We start from the raw sequence: 18,399 nt of genomic DNA on the forward strand, positions 1-18,399 counted from the left end.
CTAGCCCCTACAGCCCCCTCCCCGACCCCACCCACATCAACCTCCTCATGCTTTCTCCGGGAAAGCATGTCCCAAATTCCAAGCTGCTGTTTTGAGGCGTGTTAAAAAAAAATAATGCACTTTGTGACTTAAATAATAAATATGGCAGTGCCATGTTGGCATTTTTTTTCCATAACTTGAGTTGATTTATTTTGGAAAACCTTGTTAAGTTGTTTGATGCATCAAGCGGGTCATCACAACAAAATTTGGCATAATAATGTGTTCATTTCATGACTGGGTATATCGGTATCGGTTGATATCGGTATCGGTAATTAAGAGTTGGACAATATCGGATATCGGCAAAAAAGCCATTATCAGACAGCTCTTACCAAGAGTCTTCCCTCAATAACATCAGAATTATTGCTTATTAGTATCCCTAACCCCTAACCCTAATATGTTCCCCTACTGTGCAAATAACTCTAAATTAAGTCTTTGTTACTTTAATAAGCAACTAATTCATGGTAAATATGTTCCCCATACTAAAGTAGAAGCAAAAAGATATATTTTACGGACAGAAAGTAAGAGGAATGTACACTTTATCCCATGCTTACATCTCATTGTGCAACATGTGAAGGTTTTAGGGAAACTAAATGGGATCTCTGAAAGGGGTACAAATGATTTCCAAAATAAGCACAATTTTTTCTGTAGGATTGAAACTGTGCCACAAGAGATAAAACTATGTTTGTCAACACTGGTCAATTATTGTAAAAGTACATCGCAACGCTTTAAGGGCGGCAGGAATTCTATCCACGACTTGATTTATTGTTGGCCAGAAACCACAACAAATACATTATTGTCTAGGAAACTGGCCATTTTTTGCCATACAAACCAGGATTAAACCAACTCTTTGTCATCTGTCATATCAACATTTTATATATATATATATATATATATATATATACATGATGGGCTTCACGGTGGCAGAGGGGTTAGTGCGTCTGCCTCACAATACGAAGTTCCTGCAGTCCTGGGTTCAAATCCAGGCTCGGGATCTTTCTGTGTGGAGTTTGCATGTTCTCCCCGTGAATGCGTGGGTTCCCTCCGGGTACTCCGGCTTCCTCCCACTTCCAAAGACATGCACCTGGGGATAGGTTGATTGGCAACACTAAATTGGCCCTAGTGTGTGAATGTGAGTGTGAATGTTGTCTGTCTATCTGTGTTGGCCCTGCGATGAGATGGCGACTTGTCCAGGGTGTACCCCGCCTTCCGCCCGATTGTAGCTGAGATAGGCGCCAGCGCCCCCCGCGACCCCAAAAAAAGGGAATAAGCGGTAGGAAATGGATGAATATATATATATATATATATATATATATATATATATATATATATATATATATATATATACAAACACCGTTTGCATATATTTTAATATGTATGTATATATGTATATATATATATATATATGTGTATATTTATATATGTATACTGTATATGTGTATATATGTATGTATGTATATATATATGTATATGTCTGTGTATATATGTATATTTATGTGTGCGTGTATATATGTATATGTATATTTATAAATGTATATATATGTACATTTATTTATATATCTATATCTATGTATATATATATGTATATATATATATATATATATATATATATATATGTATGTATATGTATATATATGTATGTATGTGTATATATGTATGTTTTATGTGTATACATATATGTATATATGTATGTGTATATATGTATATATGTATATATATACATATATATATGTATGTTTTATATGTGTATATATATATGTAAATAAATATATATATACATATATATATATATATATATATATATATATATATATATATATATATATATATATAAATATATAAATAACTTTATAGGATATATTTCACAGACAGAAAGTTACAAGAATGTACAGTTTATGCCATGCTTACGTCTCATTGTGCAACAAGTGAAGGTTCTCAGGAAATGTCTGCTGTCTTTTGATTCTAATAAGATATTTCATTCGTTATGTCAGGTTAGAGACGGGCGTGCACGTCTGATGTTGCTCGCATGTGCTCTACCGAACGCTCAGGGAGTTTCCCAGTATTTTTGTGACCACTATGCTTAAATAAAATATTCAATCAACCAGACAAACACTCCTGTCTAGTGATCAGAGGCAGGTGAGCCCCTTGGTCATGGAGCACTAATCAGGAGCAGGTGTGGAGAACAGCGCTGAGACACTTTGGCTGCAAGATCAAAGTAAAACAGGAAGTGGAAGAAGAAAGAAACATAACGGGTGGTTCTGACGGAAATGATGTATTTTTCAGGAATATGGTGTTCCCTTCATGGAGACCAGCGCCAAGACGGGAATCAACGTGGAGCTGGCATTTCTGGCTGTCGCCAAGTATGTGAATCCACTTTTGACTTGCACGTCAAACACCAGATGTCCTGGTCTGTGCTGGGGAGACAAGCAAACGTCCGTTTTATCCACTTTAAAATGACTGGTAACCATAGTAACCACTTAGTCACCATTGGACGTCGGTAAGAGTCAAACAGCCGAGACGGCAGATTTGGATCATTAATGACTTTCAGTAGATAAGGTTGTGTTTTGGCCTTTTTCCTGTGAGAATCCTGCCTGTGACTAAAGCTATTTATAATATAGTTTGTCTGTGTTAGCACTTATAATAACACTATCACTAATACTTGTTAATATTTATTATAAAATTACTAATACTTAATATTTATAATAGTATCAGTAATATTTGTTAATAGTTAATATAAAATAACTAATACTTGTTAATATTTATAATAACAATATTACAAATACTTGTTAATATTCATAATAACAAATCAGTAATACTCAATATTTATAACAGTATCGCTAATACTTGTTAATGTTTATAATAACAATATCACTAATACTTGTTAATATGTATAAAACATTAATATTTGTCAATATCCATAATCATATGAGTAATAGTTGTTAATATTTATAACATCACTAATACTTGTTAATATGTATAATAACAATATGACTAATACGTGTTAATATTTATAATAATATCAGTAATACTTAATATTTATAATAGTATCACTAATATGTGTTAATGTTTACGATAATATTACTAATGCTTGTTAATATTTATAATAATATCACTAATACTTGTTAATATTTATAATAATATCACTAATACGTGTTAATGTTTATTATAACAATATCACTCATGCTTGTTGATAATAATAATAATATCAGTACTACTTTTTCATATTTATAATAACAATATCACCAATACTTGTTAATATTTATAATAACAATATCACTAATACTTGTTAATATTTGTAATAATGTCACTAATACTTTTTCATATTTATAACAATATCACTAATACTTGTTCATATTTATAATAACAATATCACTAATACTTGTTAATATTTATAATATCCATATCATTAATATTTATAATAATGATATCACTAATACTTGTTAATATTTATAATAACAATATCACTAATATTTGTTAATATTTATAATGACAATATGACTAATACTTGTTAATATTTGTAATAATGTCACTAATACTTTTTCATATTTATAACAATATCACTAATACTTGTTAATATTTATAATAACAATATCACTAATACTTGTTAATATTTATAATATCCATATCATTAATATTTATAATAACGATATCACTAATACTTGTTAATATTTATAATAACAATATCACTAATATTTGTTAATATTTATAATGACAATATGACTAATACTTGTTCATATTTATAAAAATAATATGACTAATGTTACATTTATAATAATATGACTAATACCTGTTAATATTTATAACCATATGACTAATACTTGTTAATATTTATACAAATAATATGTCTAATACTTGTTGATATTTATAATAACAATATCACTAATACTTGTTGATATTTATAATAAAATTACTAATACTTAATATTTATAATAGTATCACTAATATTTGTTAATAGTTAATATAAAATAACTAATACTTGTTAATATTTATAATAACAATATTACAAATACTTGTTAATATTCATAATAACAAATCAGTAATACTCAATATTTATAACAGTATCGCTAATACTTGTTAATATTTATAATAACAATATCACTAATACTTGTTAATATGTCCATCCATCCATCCATCATCTTCCGCTTATCCGAGGTCGGGTCGCGGGGGCAACAGCCTAAGCAGGGAAACCCAGACTTCCCTCTCCCCAGCCACTTCGTCTAGCTCTTCCCGGGGGATCCCGAGGCGTTTCCAGGCCAGCCGGGAGACATAGTCTTCCCAACGTGTCCTGGGTCTTCCCCGTGGCCTCCTACCGGTTGGACGTGCCCTAAACACCTCCCTAGGGAGGCGTTCGGGTGGCATCCTGACCAGATGCCCGAACCACCTCATCTGGCTCCTCTCGATGTGAAGGAGCAGCGGCTTTACTTTGAGTTCCTCCCGGATGGCAGAGCTTCTCACCCTATCTCTAAGGGAGAGCCCCGCCACACGGCGGAGGAAACTCATTTCGGCCGCTTGTACCCGTGATCTTATCCTTTCGGTCATGACCCAAAGCTCATGACCATAGGTGAGGATGGGAACGTAGATCGACCGGTAAATTGAGAGCTTTGCCTTCCGGCTCAGCTCCTTCTTCACCACAACGGACCGGTACAACGTCCGCATTACTGAAGACGCCGCACCGATCCGCCTGTCGATCTCACCATCCACTCTTCCCTCACTCGTGAACAAGACTCCTAGGTACTTGAACTCCTCCACTTGGGGCAGGGTCTCCTCCCCAACCCGGAGATGGTACTCCACCCTTTTCCGGGCGAGAACCATGGACTCGGACTTGGAGGTGCTGATTCTCATTCCGGTCGCTTCACACTCGGCTGCGAACCGATCCAGTGAGAGCTGAAGATCCCGGTCAGATGAAGCCATCAGGACCACATCATCTGCAAAAAGCAGACACCTAATCCTGCGGTTACCAAACCGGAACCCCTCAACGCCTTGACTGCGCCTAGAAATTCTGTCCATAAAAGTTATGAACAGAATCGGTGACAAAGGACAGCCTTGGCGGAGTCCAACCCTCACTGGAAATGTGTTCGACTTACTGCCGGCAATGCGGACCAAGCTCTGACACTGATCGTACAGGGAACGGACCGCCGCAATAAGACAGTCCGATACCCCATACTCTCTGAGCACTCCCCACAGGACTTCCCGAGGGACACGGTCGAATGCCTTCTCCAAGTCCACAAAGCACATGTAGACTGGTTGGGCAAACTCCCATGCACCCTCAAGAACCCTGCCGAGAGTATAGAGCTGGTCCACAGTTCCACGACCAGGACGAAAACCACACTGTTCCTCCTGAATCCGAGGTTCGACTATCCGACGTAGCCTCTTCTCAAGTACACCTGAATAAACCTTACCGGTTATGTTAATATGTATATGTTATGTTAATATGTATAAAACATTAATATTTGTCAATATCCATATTAATATGAGTAATATTTGTTAATATTTATAATAACATCACTAATACTTGTTAATATGTATAATAACAATATGACTAATACTTGTTAATATGTATAATAATATCAGTAATACTTAATATTTATAATAGTATCACTAATATGTGTTAATGTTTATGATAATATTACTAATGCTTGTTAATATTTATAATAATATCAGTAATACTTTTTCATATATATAATAACAATATCACTAATACTTGTTAATATTTATAATAATATCACTAATACGTGTTAATGTTTATTATAACAATATCACTCATGCTTGTTAATAATAATAATAATATCAGTAATACTTTTTCATATTTATAATAACAATATCACCAATACTTGTTAATATTTATAATAACAATATCACTAATACTTGTTAATATTTGTAATAATGTCACTAATACTTTTTCATATTTATAACAATATCACTAATACTTGTTAATATTTATAATAACAATATCACTAATACTTGTTAATATTTATAATATCCATATCATTAATATTTATAATAACGATATCACTAATACTTGTTAATATTTATAATAACAATATCACTAATATTTGTTCATATTTATAATGACAATATGACTAATACTTGTTCATATTTATAAAAATAATATGACTAATGTTACATTTATAATAATATGACTAATACCTGTTAATATTTATAACCATATGACTAATACTTGTTAATATTTATACAAATAATATGTCTAATACTTGTTGATATTTATAATAACAATATCACTAATACTTGTTGATATTTATAATAAAATTACTAATACTTAATATTTATAATAGTATCACTAATATTTGTTAATAGTTAATATAAAATAACTAATACTTGTTAATATTTATAATAACAATATTACAAATACTTGTTAATATTCCATCCATCCATCCATCCATCCATCATCTTCCGCTTATCCGAGGTCGGGTCGCGGGGGCAGCAGCCTAAGCAGGGAAGCCCAGACTTCCCTATCTCCAGCCACTTCGTCTAGCTCTTCCCGGGGGATCCCGAGGCGTTCCCAGGCCAGCCGGGAGACATAGTCTTCCCAACGTGTCCTGGGTCTTCCCCGTGGCCTCCTACCAGCTGGACGTGCCCTAAACACCTCCCTAGGGAGGCGTTCGGGTGGCATCCTGACCAGATGCCCGAACCACCTCATCTGGCTCCTCTCGATGTGGAGGAGCAGCGGCTTTACGTTGAGTTCCTCCCGGATGGCAGAGCTTCTCACCCTATCTCTAAGGGAGAGCCCCGCCACCCGGCGGAGGAAACTCATTTCGGCCGCTTGTACCCGTGATCTTATCCTTTCGGTCATGACCCAAAGCTCATGACCATAGGTGAGGATGGGAACGTAGATCGACCGGTAAATTGAGAGCTTTGCCTTCCGGCTCAGCTCCTTCTTCACCACAACGGATCGATACAACGTCCGCATTACTGAAGACGCCGCACCGATCCGCCTGTCGATCTCACGATCCACTCTTCCCCCACTCGTGAACAAGACTCCTAGGTACTTGAACTCCTCCACTTGGGGCAGGGTCTCCTCCCCAACCCGGAGATGGCACTCCACCCTTTTCCGGGCGAGAACCATGGACTCGGACTTGGAGGTGCTGATTCTCATTCCGGTCGCTTCACACTCGGCTGCGAACCGATCCAGTGAGAGCTGAAGATCCCGGCCAGATGAAGCCATCAGGACTACATCATCTGCAAAAAGCAGAGACCTAATCCCGTGGCCACCAAACCGGAACCCCTCAACGCCTTGGCTGCGCCTAGAAATTCTGTCCATAAAAGTTATGAACAGAATCGGTGACAAAGGACAGCCTTGGCGGAGTCCAACCTTCACTGGAAACGTGTCCGACTTACTGCCAGCAATGCGGACCAAGCTCTGGCACTGATCATACAGAGAGCGGACTGCCACAATAAGACAGTCCGATACCCCATACTCTCTGAGCACTCCCCACAGGACTTCCCGAGGGACACGGTCGAATGCCTTCTCCAAGTCCACAAAGCACATGTAGACTGGTTGGGCAAACTCCCATGCACCCTCAAGAACCCTGCCGAGAGTATAGAGCTGGTCCACAGTTCCACGACCAGGACGAAAACCACACTGTTCCTCCTGAATCCGAGGTTCGACTATCCGGCGAAGCCTCCTCTCCAGTACACCTGAATAAACCTTACCGGGAAGGCTGAGGAGTGTGATCCCACGATAGTTGGAACACACCCTCCGGTCCCCCTTCTTAAAGAGAGGGACCACCACCCCGGTCTGCCAATCCAGAGGTACCGCCCCCGATGTCCACGCGATGCTGCAGAGTCTTGTCAACCAAGACAGCCCCACAGCATCCAGAGCCTTAAGGAACTCCGGGCGGATCTCATCCACCCCCGGGGCCTTGCCGCCAAGGAGCTTTTTAACTACCTCAGCGACCTCAGCCCCAGAAATAGGAGAGTCCACTACAGATTCCCCAGGCACCGCTTCCTCAAAGAAAGACGTGTTGGTGGGATTGAGGATTGTTAATATTCATAATAACAAATCAGTAATACTCTATTTATAACAGTATCGCTAATACTTGTTAATGTTTATAATAACAATATCACTAATACTTGTTAATATGTATAAAACATTAATATTTGTCAATATCCATATTAATATGAGTAATATTTGTTAATATTTATAATAACATCACTAATACTTGTTAATATGTATAATAACAATATGACTAATACTTGTTAATATTTATAATAATATCAGTAATACTTAATATTTATAATAGTATCACTAATATGTGTTAATGTTTATGATAATATTACTAATGCTTGTTAAGATTTATAATAATATCAGTAATACTTTTTCATATATATAATAACAATATCACTAATACTTGTTAATATTTATAATAATATCACTAATACGTGTTAATGTTTATTATAACAATATCACTCATGCTTGTTAATAATAATAATAATATCAGTAATACTTTTTCATATTTATAATATCACCAATACTTGTTAATATTTATAATAACAATATCACTAATACTTGTTAATATTTGTAATAATGTCACTAATACTTTTTCATATTTATAACAATATCACTAATACTTGTTAATATTTATAATAACAATATCACCAATACTTGTTAATATTTATAATATCCATATCATTAATATTTATAATAACGATATCACTAATACTTGTTAATATTTATAATAACAATATCACTAATATTTGTTAGTATTTATAATGACAATATGACTAATACTTGTTCATATTTATAAAAATAATATGACTAATGTTAAATTTATAACAATATGACTAATACTTGTTAATATTTATACAAATAATATGTCTAATACTTGTTGATATTTATAATAACAATATCACTAATACTTGTTGATATTTATAATAACAATATCACTAATACTTGTTAATATTTATAATAGTGTCACTAATACTTTTTCATATTTATAACAATATCACTAATACTTGTTAATATTTATAATAACAATATCACTTATATTTGTTAATATTTATAATGACAATATGACTAATACTTGTTCATATTTATAAAAACAATATGACTAATGTTACCCCAAAAGGGAATAAGTGGTAGGAAATGGATGGATGGATAATATGTGTTAATATTTATAATAACATTATGACTAATACTTGTTAATATTTATAATAACAATATCACTAATATGTGTTAATATTTCTAATAACAATATGACTCATACTTGTTCATATTTATAATAACAATATCACTATTACTTGTTAATATTGGAGTCACCAAAGGTAAATGGGGTATTGTTGGCGTGTATGGATGGTTTCCATCCATCCATCACATTTTTAAATAAATGTTTTCATGACGAGACAAAAGTGGGAACAACAAAGGATGTTTGCTGTTAAAACAATCTTTTCATTGGTGCCGCCATGAAATGTTGCCATGACACGGGAGTGTGGGCAATAACATCATGTCATGTTTACACTGGAAATATTACACTGCCACCGCACCTCGCTCTCACATGAGTGATATCACATCGACTCGCCAACATGGACTCAAAACCTTTGGCTACGTTTCTAAATAAAGAGGAACCTCAGAAAATCAACAATGGCTTTAATTGAACAAAAACTCTTCTGATACACGAAACATAATGGATTTTTAATCTAGTGTTAGTATTTACTGTTAATATCTGCTTACTTTATGTTCTATATGCCACTTGGCATAGATAGAATGTTCTATATGCCACTTGGCACTCAGCATCGGGGGTTAAATCATCAAAATGATTCCCGAGCACAGCCACCGCTGCTGCTCACTGCTCCCCTCACTTCCCAGGGGATAGAACAAGGGGATGGGTCAAATGCAGAGGATAATTTCACCACACTGAGTGTGTTTGTGTGTCAGTGGTACTTTTTTAATACAAGTATAAAACATGAATAACATACAATGTATAAAACAATAACACAAAGTATAAAAAACGAATAACAAAAAGTATATAACATGAACAAAATAAAAAGTATGAAACATGAATAATATTAAGTATAAAACATGAATAACATAAAAAGTATAAATCAATACCAAAAAGTATTAAACATGAATAACATAAAAACTATAAATCAATACCATAAAAAGTATAAAATGTGAATAGCAAAAAGTATAAAACATAAATAAGAAAAAAGTATAAAACATGAATAAGATAAAAAGTATAAAACCTGAATAAGATAAAAAGTATAAAACATGAATGACATAAACAATGTAAAACATGAATAACCCAAAAAGTATAAAACATGAATAACATAAAGTATTAAACATAACATAAAAAGTGTCAAACATAACATACAAAGAATAAAACATGGATAACATATAAAGTATAAAACATGAATGACATAAAAAGTATAAAACATGAATAACATAAAAACATGAATAACATAAAAACAACAATACAATAACATATAAAGCATAAAACATGAATGACATAAAAAGTATAAAACATGAATAACATAAAAACATGAATAACATAAAAACAACAATAACATAAAAAGTATTCAAACCTGAATAACAAAAAGTATAAAACATAAACAAGAAAAAATTATAAAACATAAATAACATAAAAAGTATAAAACATGAATAGGATAAAAAGTATATAACATGAATGACATAAAAAGCATAAAACATGAATAACATAAAACGTATAAAACATAACATCCATCCATCCATTTTCTACCGCTTATTCGCTTTTGGGGTCGCGGGGGGCGCTGGCGCCTATCTCAGCTACAATCGGGCGGAACATAAAAAGTATAAAAACATAACATAAAAGGTATAAAACATGGATGATTAAAAAAGTATAAAACATGAATGACATACAAAGTATACAACATAAATAAGATAAAAAGTTGACAACATGATTAACATAAAAAGTATAAAACATGGATAACATCCATCCATCCATTATCTACCGCTTATTCCCTTTGGGGTCACGGGGGAGCTGGTGCCTATCTCAGCTACAATCGGGTGGAAGGCGGGGTACAGCCTGGACAAGTCGCCTCCTCATCGCAGCATGGATAACATAAAAAGTATAAAACATGAATGACATAAAAAGTATAAAACATTCATAACATAAAAAGTAAACAACATAAATAAGATACAAAGTTTACAACATGAACAACATAAAACATGAATAAAAAAAGTATAAAACACGAGTCACAAAAAGTATAGAACATAACATAAAAAGTATAAAACATGAATAACATAAAAAGTTTAAAACATAACATAAAAAGTATAAAACATGGATAACATAAAAAGTATAAAACATGAATGACATAAAAAGTATAAAACATGAATAACAAACAGTAAACAACATAAATAAGATACAAAGTTTACAACATAAAAAGCATAAAATATGAATAACAAAAAGTATAAAACAAGAGTCACAAAAAGTATAAAACATAACAGAAAAAGGATAAAACATGAATAACATAAAATGTTTAAAACATAACATAAAAAGTATAAAATATGGATAACATAAAAAGTATAAAACATGAATGACATAAAAAGTATAAAACATGAACATGCTTACTTTTACCGCATGCCTTTGGTAAGGGCAGGAGTGAGAAGACGTTTTAAATTAATTAGCGCCCCGGCGGCAATTCAAGGAAATACGGTAAAATATAAGACTGCGTGGTCGGTAGTAGTGGGTTTCTGTAGGCCTTTAATAACATAAAAAGTATAACACATTAATACCATAAAAGGTACAAAAAATAACATAAGTATAAAATAGTATTAACATAAAAAGTATCACAGACAAGAAGTGTTAACGGCACAAATGTCTTATTAGAATATTTGCAGGGGGGCGGGGCAATTTGACACAGGTGTGTTCCTCTCCTATTGTCAGTACACACTGATAAACATACACATCACACACTTAATGCCGGGGCCAGTCTCTATAAAACACTTAATGCTGGGGCCAGTCTCTATAAAACACTTAATGCTGGGGTCAGTCTCTATAAAACACTTAATGCCGGGGCCAGTCTCTATAAAACACTTAATGCTGGGGCCAGTCTCTACAAAACACTTAATGCTGGGGCCAGTCTCTACAAAACACTTAATGCTGGGGCCAGTCTCTATAAAACACTTAATGCCGGGGCCAGTCTCTATAAAACACTTAATGCCGGGGTCAGTCTCTATAAAACACTTAATGCCGGGGCCAGTCTCTATAAAACACTTAATGCTGGGGCCAGTCTCTATAAAACACTTAATGCTGGGGCCAGTCTCTATAAAACACTTAATGCCGGGGCCAGTCTCTATAAAACACTTAATGCTGGGGCCAGTCTCTATAAAACACTTAATGCTGGGGCCAGTCTCTATAAAACACTTAATGCCGGGGCCAGTCTCTATAAAACACTTAATGCTGGGGCCAGTCTCTATAAAACACTTAATGCTGGGGCCAGTCTCTATAAAACACTTAATGCCGGGGCCAGTCTCTATAAAACACTTAATGCCGGGGCCAGTCTCTATAAAACACTTAATGCCGGGGCCAGTCTCTATAAAACACTTAATGCCGGGGCCAGTCCCTACAAAACACTTAATGCCGGGGCCAGTCTCTACAAAACACTTAATGCCGGGGCCAGTCTCTATAAAACACTTAATGCTGGGGCCAGTCTCTATAAAACACTTAATGCCGGGGCCAGTCTCTATAAAACACTTAATGCTGGGGTCAGTCTCTATCAAACACTTAATGCCGGGGCCAGTCTCTATAAAACACTTAATGCTGGGGCCAGTCTCTATAAAACACTTAATGCTGGGGCCAGTCTCTATAAAACACTTAATGCCGGGGCCAGTCTCTATAAAACACTTAATGCTGGGGCCAGTCTCTATAAAACACTTAATGCTGGGGCCAGTCTCTATAAAACACTTAATGCTGGGGCCAGTCTCTATAAAACACTTAATGCTGGGGCCAGTCTCTATAAAACACTTAATGCTGGGGCCAGTCTCTATAAAACACTTAATGCTGGGGCCAGTCTCTATAAAACACTTAATGCTGGGGCCAGTCTCTATAAAACACTTAATGCTGGGGTCAGTCTCTATCAAACACTTAATGCCGGGGCCAGTCTCTATAAAACACTTAATGCTGGGGCCAGTCTCTATAAAACACTTAATGCTGGGGCCAGTCTCTATAAAACACTTAATGCCGGGGCCAGTCTCTATAAAACACTTAATGCTGGGGCCAGTCTCTATAAAACACTTAATGCTGGGGCCAGTCTCTATAAAACACTTAATGCTGGGGCCAGTCTCTATAAAACACTTAATGCTGGGGCCAGTCTCTATAAAACACTTAATGCTGGGGCCAGTCTCTATAAAACACTTAATGCTGGGGCCAGTCTCTATAAAACACTTAATGCCGGGGCCAGTCTCTATAAAACACTTAATGCTGGGGCCAGTCTCTATAAAACACTTAATGCTGGGGCCAGTCTCTATAAAACACTTAATGCTGGGGCCAGTCTCTATACAACACTTAATGCCGGGGCCAGTCTCTATAAAACACTTAATGCCGGGGCCAGTCTCTATAAAACACTTAATGCCGGGGCCAGTCTCTATAAAACACTTAATGCCGGGGCCAGTCTCTATAAAACACTTAATGCCGGGGTCAGTCTCTATAAAACACTTAATGCTGGGGCCAGTCTCTATAAAACACTTAATGCTGGGGTCACTCTCTATAAAACACTTAATGCTGGGGCCAGTCTCTATAAAACACTTAATGCCGGGGTCAGTCTCTATAAAACACTTTATGCTGGGGTCAGTCTCTATAAAACACTTAATGCCGGGGCCAGTCTCTATAAAACACTTAATGCTGGGGCCAGTCTCTATAAAACACTTAATGCTGGGGCCAGACTCTATAAAACACATAATGCTGGGGCCAGTCTCTATAAAACACTTAATGCCGGGGCCAGTCTCTATAAAACACTTAATGCTGGGGCCAGTCTCTATAAAACACTTAATGCTGGGGCCAGTCCCTATAAAACACTTAATGCTGGGGTCAGTCTCTATAAAACACTTAATGCCGGGGCCAGTCTCTATAAAACACTTTATGCTGGGGTCAGTCTCTATAAAACACTTAATGCCGGGGCCAGTCTCTATAAAACACTTTATGCTGGGGTCAGTCTCTATAAAACACTTAATGCCGGGGTCAGTCTCTATAAAACACTTTATGCTGGGGTCAGTCTCTATAAAACACTTAATGCCGGGGCCAGTCTCTATAAAACACTTAATGCTGGGGCCAGTCTCTATAAAACACTTAATGCTGGGGCCAGACTCTATAAAACACATAATGCTGGGGCCAGTCTCTATAAAACACTTAATGCCGGGGCCAGTCTCTATAAAACACTTAATGCTGGGGCCAGTCTCTATAAAACACTTAATGCTGGGGCCAGTCCCTATAAAACACTTAATGCTGGGGCCAGTCTCTATAAAACACTTAATGCTGGGGCCAGTCCCTATAAAACACTTAATGCCGGGGCCAGTCTCTATAAAACACATAATGCTGGGGCCAGTCTCTATAAAACACTTAATGCCGGGGCCAGTCTCTATAAAACACATAATGCTGGGGCCAGTCCCTATAAAACACTTAATGCCGGGGCCAGTCTCTATAAAACACATAATGCTGGGGCCAGTCTCTATAAAACACATAATGCTGGGGCCAGTCTCTATAAAACACTTAATGCCGGGGCCAGTCTCTATAAAACACTCAATGCCGGGGCCAGTCTCTATAAAACACTTAATGCCGGGGTCAGTCTCTATAAAACACTTTATGCTGGGGTCACTCTCTATAAAACACTTAGATGAAGTCCAAGGTCCCTGCCCAGCCTTTCACGTTTGGATTCCACCCCGGCACGCAGAGCTCCCGCTGTGCGCCGCACAGCCAAAATGTGACTTCCTGTCTTGTGTTTGTCCCCCAGGGAACTGAAGCACAGACACAGCCAGCAGCCTCACGAGCCCAAGTTCCAGATCCAGGACTACATTCAGTCCCACAAGCACAAGACTGCCTGCTGCAGCCTCGTGTAACCATACCCGCCGCGTCAGGCCAACACACACACACACACACACACACACACACACACACACACACACACACACACACACACACACACACACACACACACACACACTTACATACAGACAGGGATCAAGGCAGACGGGGCCAGGGGGGATAAATGTAGCCAATCCAGGCACTAATCCTCCGACGTGTGCGTCGTCCTCTTCCCTGATGAATCTTGTGTGTGAAATGTGATCGCCACTCTGTAGAAAACGTCGTTGTGCTTTTTGTGTTCAAGGGTTTTTACTTTCAAGAGTATTTTCACCTTCTTCACCTGCGTACGCCATTTGACAGGTGCGTGACCATAAACACTGGCTGTGCAAGTGTGTGTGTGTGTGTGTGTGTGTGTGTGTCCTCCATTCAAACAAGAATCAAACAGTTTGCTGTCCAAGGAGTGCCACATTAAATTGAGGTTTGACTTCACAGGGCCAACAACAACAATAATAAAATGTGAACATTTTTATTTAGTGTGAAATAAAAATCTGTACATTTGACAGAAAAAAACTGGCCCTGTGAATTTGACGCTACTTTTTTTTTTTTTACTACAGCAAGTGACTGTGAATGGAAAAAGAAGTGGTGTCAAAAAAATTTATTTTCAAATGAATCGTGATTTTCGTTTGTAACGATTATTAATCGATTAAAAAAAATAAATTAAAAAAATTATTGTTTTTTTTGTTTTGAATCTGTCCTGTTTGGCCAATCAGTGAAATCATGTTGTCGATGTAGATCAGGGGTCGCCAAAGTTTTCGACTCAGGGGCCGGATTGGGTTAAACAAATGTGGCCGGGGGCCGGGCTTTGTATAAATATATGTATATACAAACCCTGTTTCCATATGAGTAGGGAAATTGTGTTAGATGTAAATATAAACAGAATACAATGATTTGCAAATAATTTTCAACCCATATTCAGTTGAATATGCTACAAAGACAACATATTTGATGTTCAAACTAAAAAAACATTTTTATTTTTTCCAAATAATCATTAACTTTAGAATTTGATGCCAGCAACACGTGACAAAGAAGTTGGGAAAGGTGGCAAAAAATTCTGATAAAGTTGAGGAATGCTCATCAAACACTTATTTGGAACATCCCACAGGTGTGCAGGCTAATTGGGAACAGGTGGGTGCCATGATTGGGTATAAAACAGCTTCCCAAAAAAATGCTCAGTCTTTCACAAGAAAGGATGGGGCGAGGTACACCTCTTTGTCCACAACTGCGTGAGCAAATAGTCAAACAGTTTAAGAACAACGTTTCTCAAAGTGCAATTGCAAGAAATGTAGGGATTTCAACATCTACGCTCCATAATATCATCAAAAGGTTCAGAGAATCTGGAGAAATCACTCCACGTAAGCGGCATGGGCAAAAACCAACATTGAATGACCGTGATCTTCAATCCCTCAGATGGCACTGTATCAAAAACCGACATCAATCTCTAAAGGATATCACCACATGGGCTCAGGAACACTTCATAAAACCACTGTCACTAAATACAGTTGATCGCTACATCTTTAAGTGCAAGTTAAAGCTCTACAATGCAAAGCGAAAGCCATTTATCAACAACATCCAGAAACGCCGCCGGCTTCTCTGGGCCTGAGATCATCTAAGATGGACTGATGCAAAGTGGAAAAGTGTTCTGTGGTCTGACGAGTCCACATTTCAAATAGTTTTTGGAAATATTCCACATTGTGTCATCCGGACCAAAGGGGAAGCGAATCATCCAGACTGTTATCGACGCAAAGTTCAAAAGCCAGCATCTGTGATGGTACGGGGGTGCATTAGTTCCCAAGGCATGGGTAACTTTCACATCTGTGAAGGCACCATTAATGCTGAAAGGTACATACAGGTTTTGGAACAACATATGCTGCCATCTAAGCGCCGTCTTTTTCCTGGGCGCCCCTGTTTATTTCAGCAAGACAATGCCAAGCCACATTCAGCACGTGTTACAAAAGCGTGGCTTCGTAAATAAAAGAGTGCGGGTACTTTCCTGGCCCGCCTGCAGTCCAGACCTGTCTCCCATGGAAAATGTGTGGCGCATTATGAAGCGTAAAATACAACAGCGGAGACCTCGGACTGTTGAACGACTGAAGCTCTACATAAAACAAGAATGAGAAATAATTCCACTTTCAAAGCTTCAACAATTAGTTTCCTAAATTCCCAAACGTTTATTGAGTGTTGTTAAAAGAAAATGTGATGTAACACAGTGGTGAACATGCCCTTTCCCAACTACTTTGGCACGTGTTGCAGCCATGAAATTCTAAGTTAATTATTATTTTTTTTTTAAATAAAAATCAAGTTTATGAGTTTGAACATCAAATATCTTGTCTTCGTAGTGCATTCAACTGAATATGGGTTGAAAAGGATTTGTTTATATTTACATCCAACACAATTTCCCAACTCATATAGAAATGGGGTTAGTATATACAGATCAAATGGGTTGTACTTGTATAGCGCTTTTCTACCTTCAAGGTACTCAAAGCGCTTTGACACTACTTCCACATTTACCCATTCACACACACATTCACACACTGATGGAGGGAGCTGCCATGCAAGGCGCCAACCAGCACCCATCAGGAGCAAGGGTGAAGTGTCTTGCTCAGGACACATCGGACGTGACGAGGTTGGTAGTAGGTGGGATTTGAACCAGGGACCCTCGGGTTGCGCACGGCCACTCTTCCACTGCGCCACGCCGTCCCTTTCATGGTCAAAAATTTACAAACACTTGTTAAGAACATCATTGTCATGATTTGTGGTCTGGATTTTGTTTTTGTAGTTTTCTGTTTGTTGCTCTAATTAAGAGGCTATTATTAAAGCCTGTCTTTGCCAGTTAGTCGGGTGGCGACAGCCTTAAAAAGGGGTAGAAAAGCGCTATACAAGTACAACCCATTTACCATTGCTCTTTTCATGCTCGTTTCATGCCATTGCTTCATTCATGCCGCAGAAAGTCTTGTTCGTTCCATGCCATAGTTTGTTTCGTTGTTTTCTATGTCCATAGTTCGGTCTCAGTGTTAGCGTATGTTTCCTGCGTTGAGTTTTATGTTCCTTAGCCTCTCGTGCAATCGGCACGCTTTCCTTTTGTTTTAGTCCCTGTCTTTTGTCCTGTGTAGTTAGATTAATAATAAATATGTTCCTACCTGCTAACTATATCCAGAAAAGTCCGATTGAATCCCGGGAGAACAAGCCTCGCAGTAAGTTGCGAAAACCCCCTCGTCGTGACAATAATGTCTTGAGTTTCCAATAATTTCTACAACTCTTATTGTTTTGTGATGTAGTGATTGGCGCACATACT

The 18,399-nt window shown here is 37.0% G+C and overlaps 1 protein-coding gene across 3 annotated transcripts in view; it reads left to right on the top strand.

Moving 5' to 3' along the window:
* Nucleotides 1-15,783, top strand: part of LOC133541144 (ras-related protein Rab-37-like) — an 82,956-nt gene extending 67,173 nt beyond the window's left edge. For 2 of the 3 annotated variants that reach the window (XM_061884253.1, XM_061884255.1), the window contains exons 7-8: nucleotides 2,320-2,396; nucleotides 14,977-15,783. In XM_061884253.1, the coding sequence (XP_061740237.1) occupies nucleotides 2,320-2,396; nucleotides 14,977-15,231 (332 nt within the window). In that variant the 3' untranslated portion in view covers nucleotides 15,232-15,783. The remainder of the gene's footprint in view (nucleotides 1-2,319; nucleotides 2,397-14,976) is intronic. The other variant, XM_061884254.1, reaches the window with a different exon arrangement.
* Nucleotides 15,784-18,399: the final 2,616 nt, after the last annotated feature.

This window comes from Nerophis ophidion, linkage group LG23 (assembly GCF_033978795.1).
Source record: "Nerophis ophidion isolate RoL-2023_Sa linkage group LG23, RoL_Noph_v1.0, whole genome shotgun sequence".
NCBI classification, from domain to species: domain Eukaryota; kingdom Metazoa; phylum Chordata; class Actinopteri; order Syngnathiformes; family Syngnathidae; genus Nerophis; species Nerophis ophidion.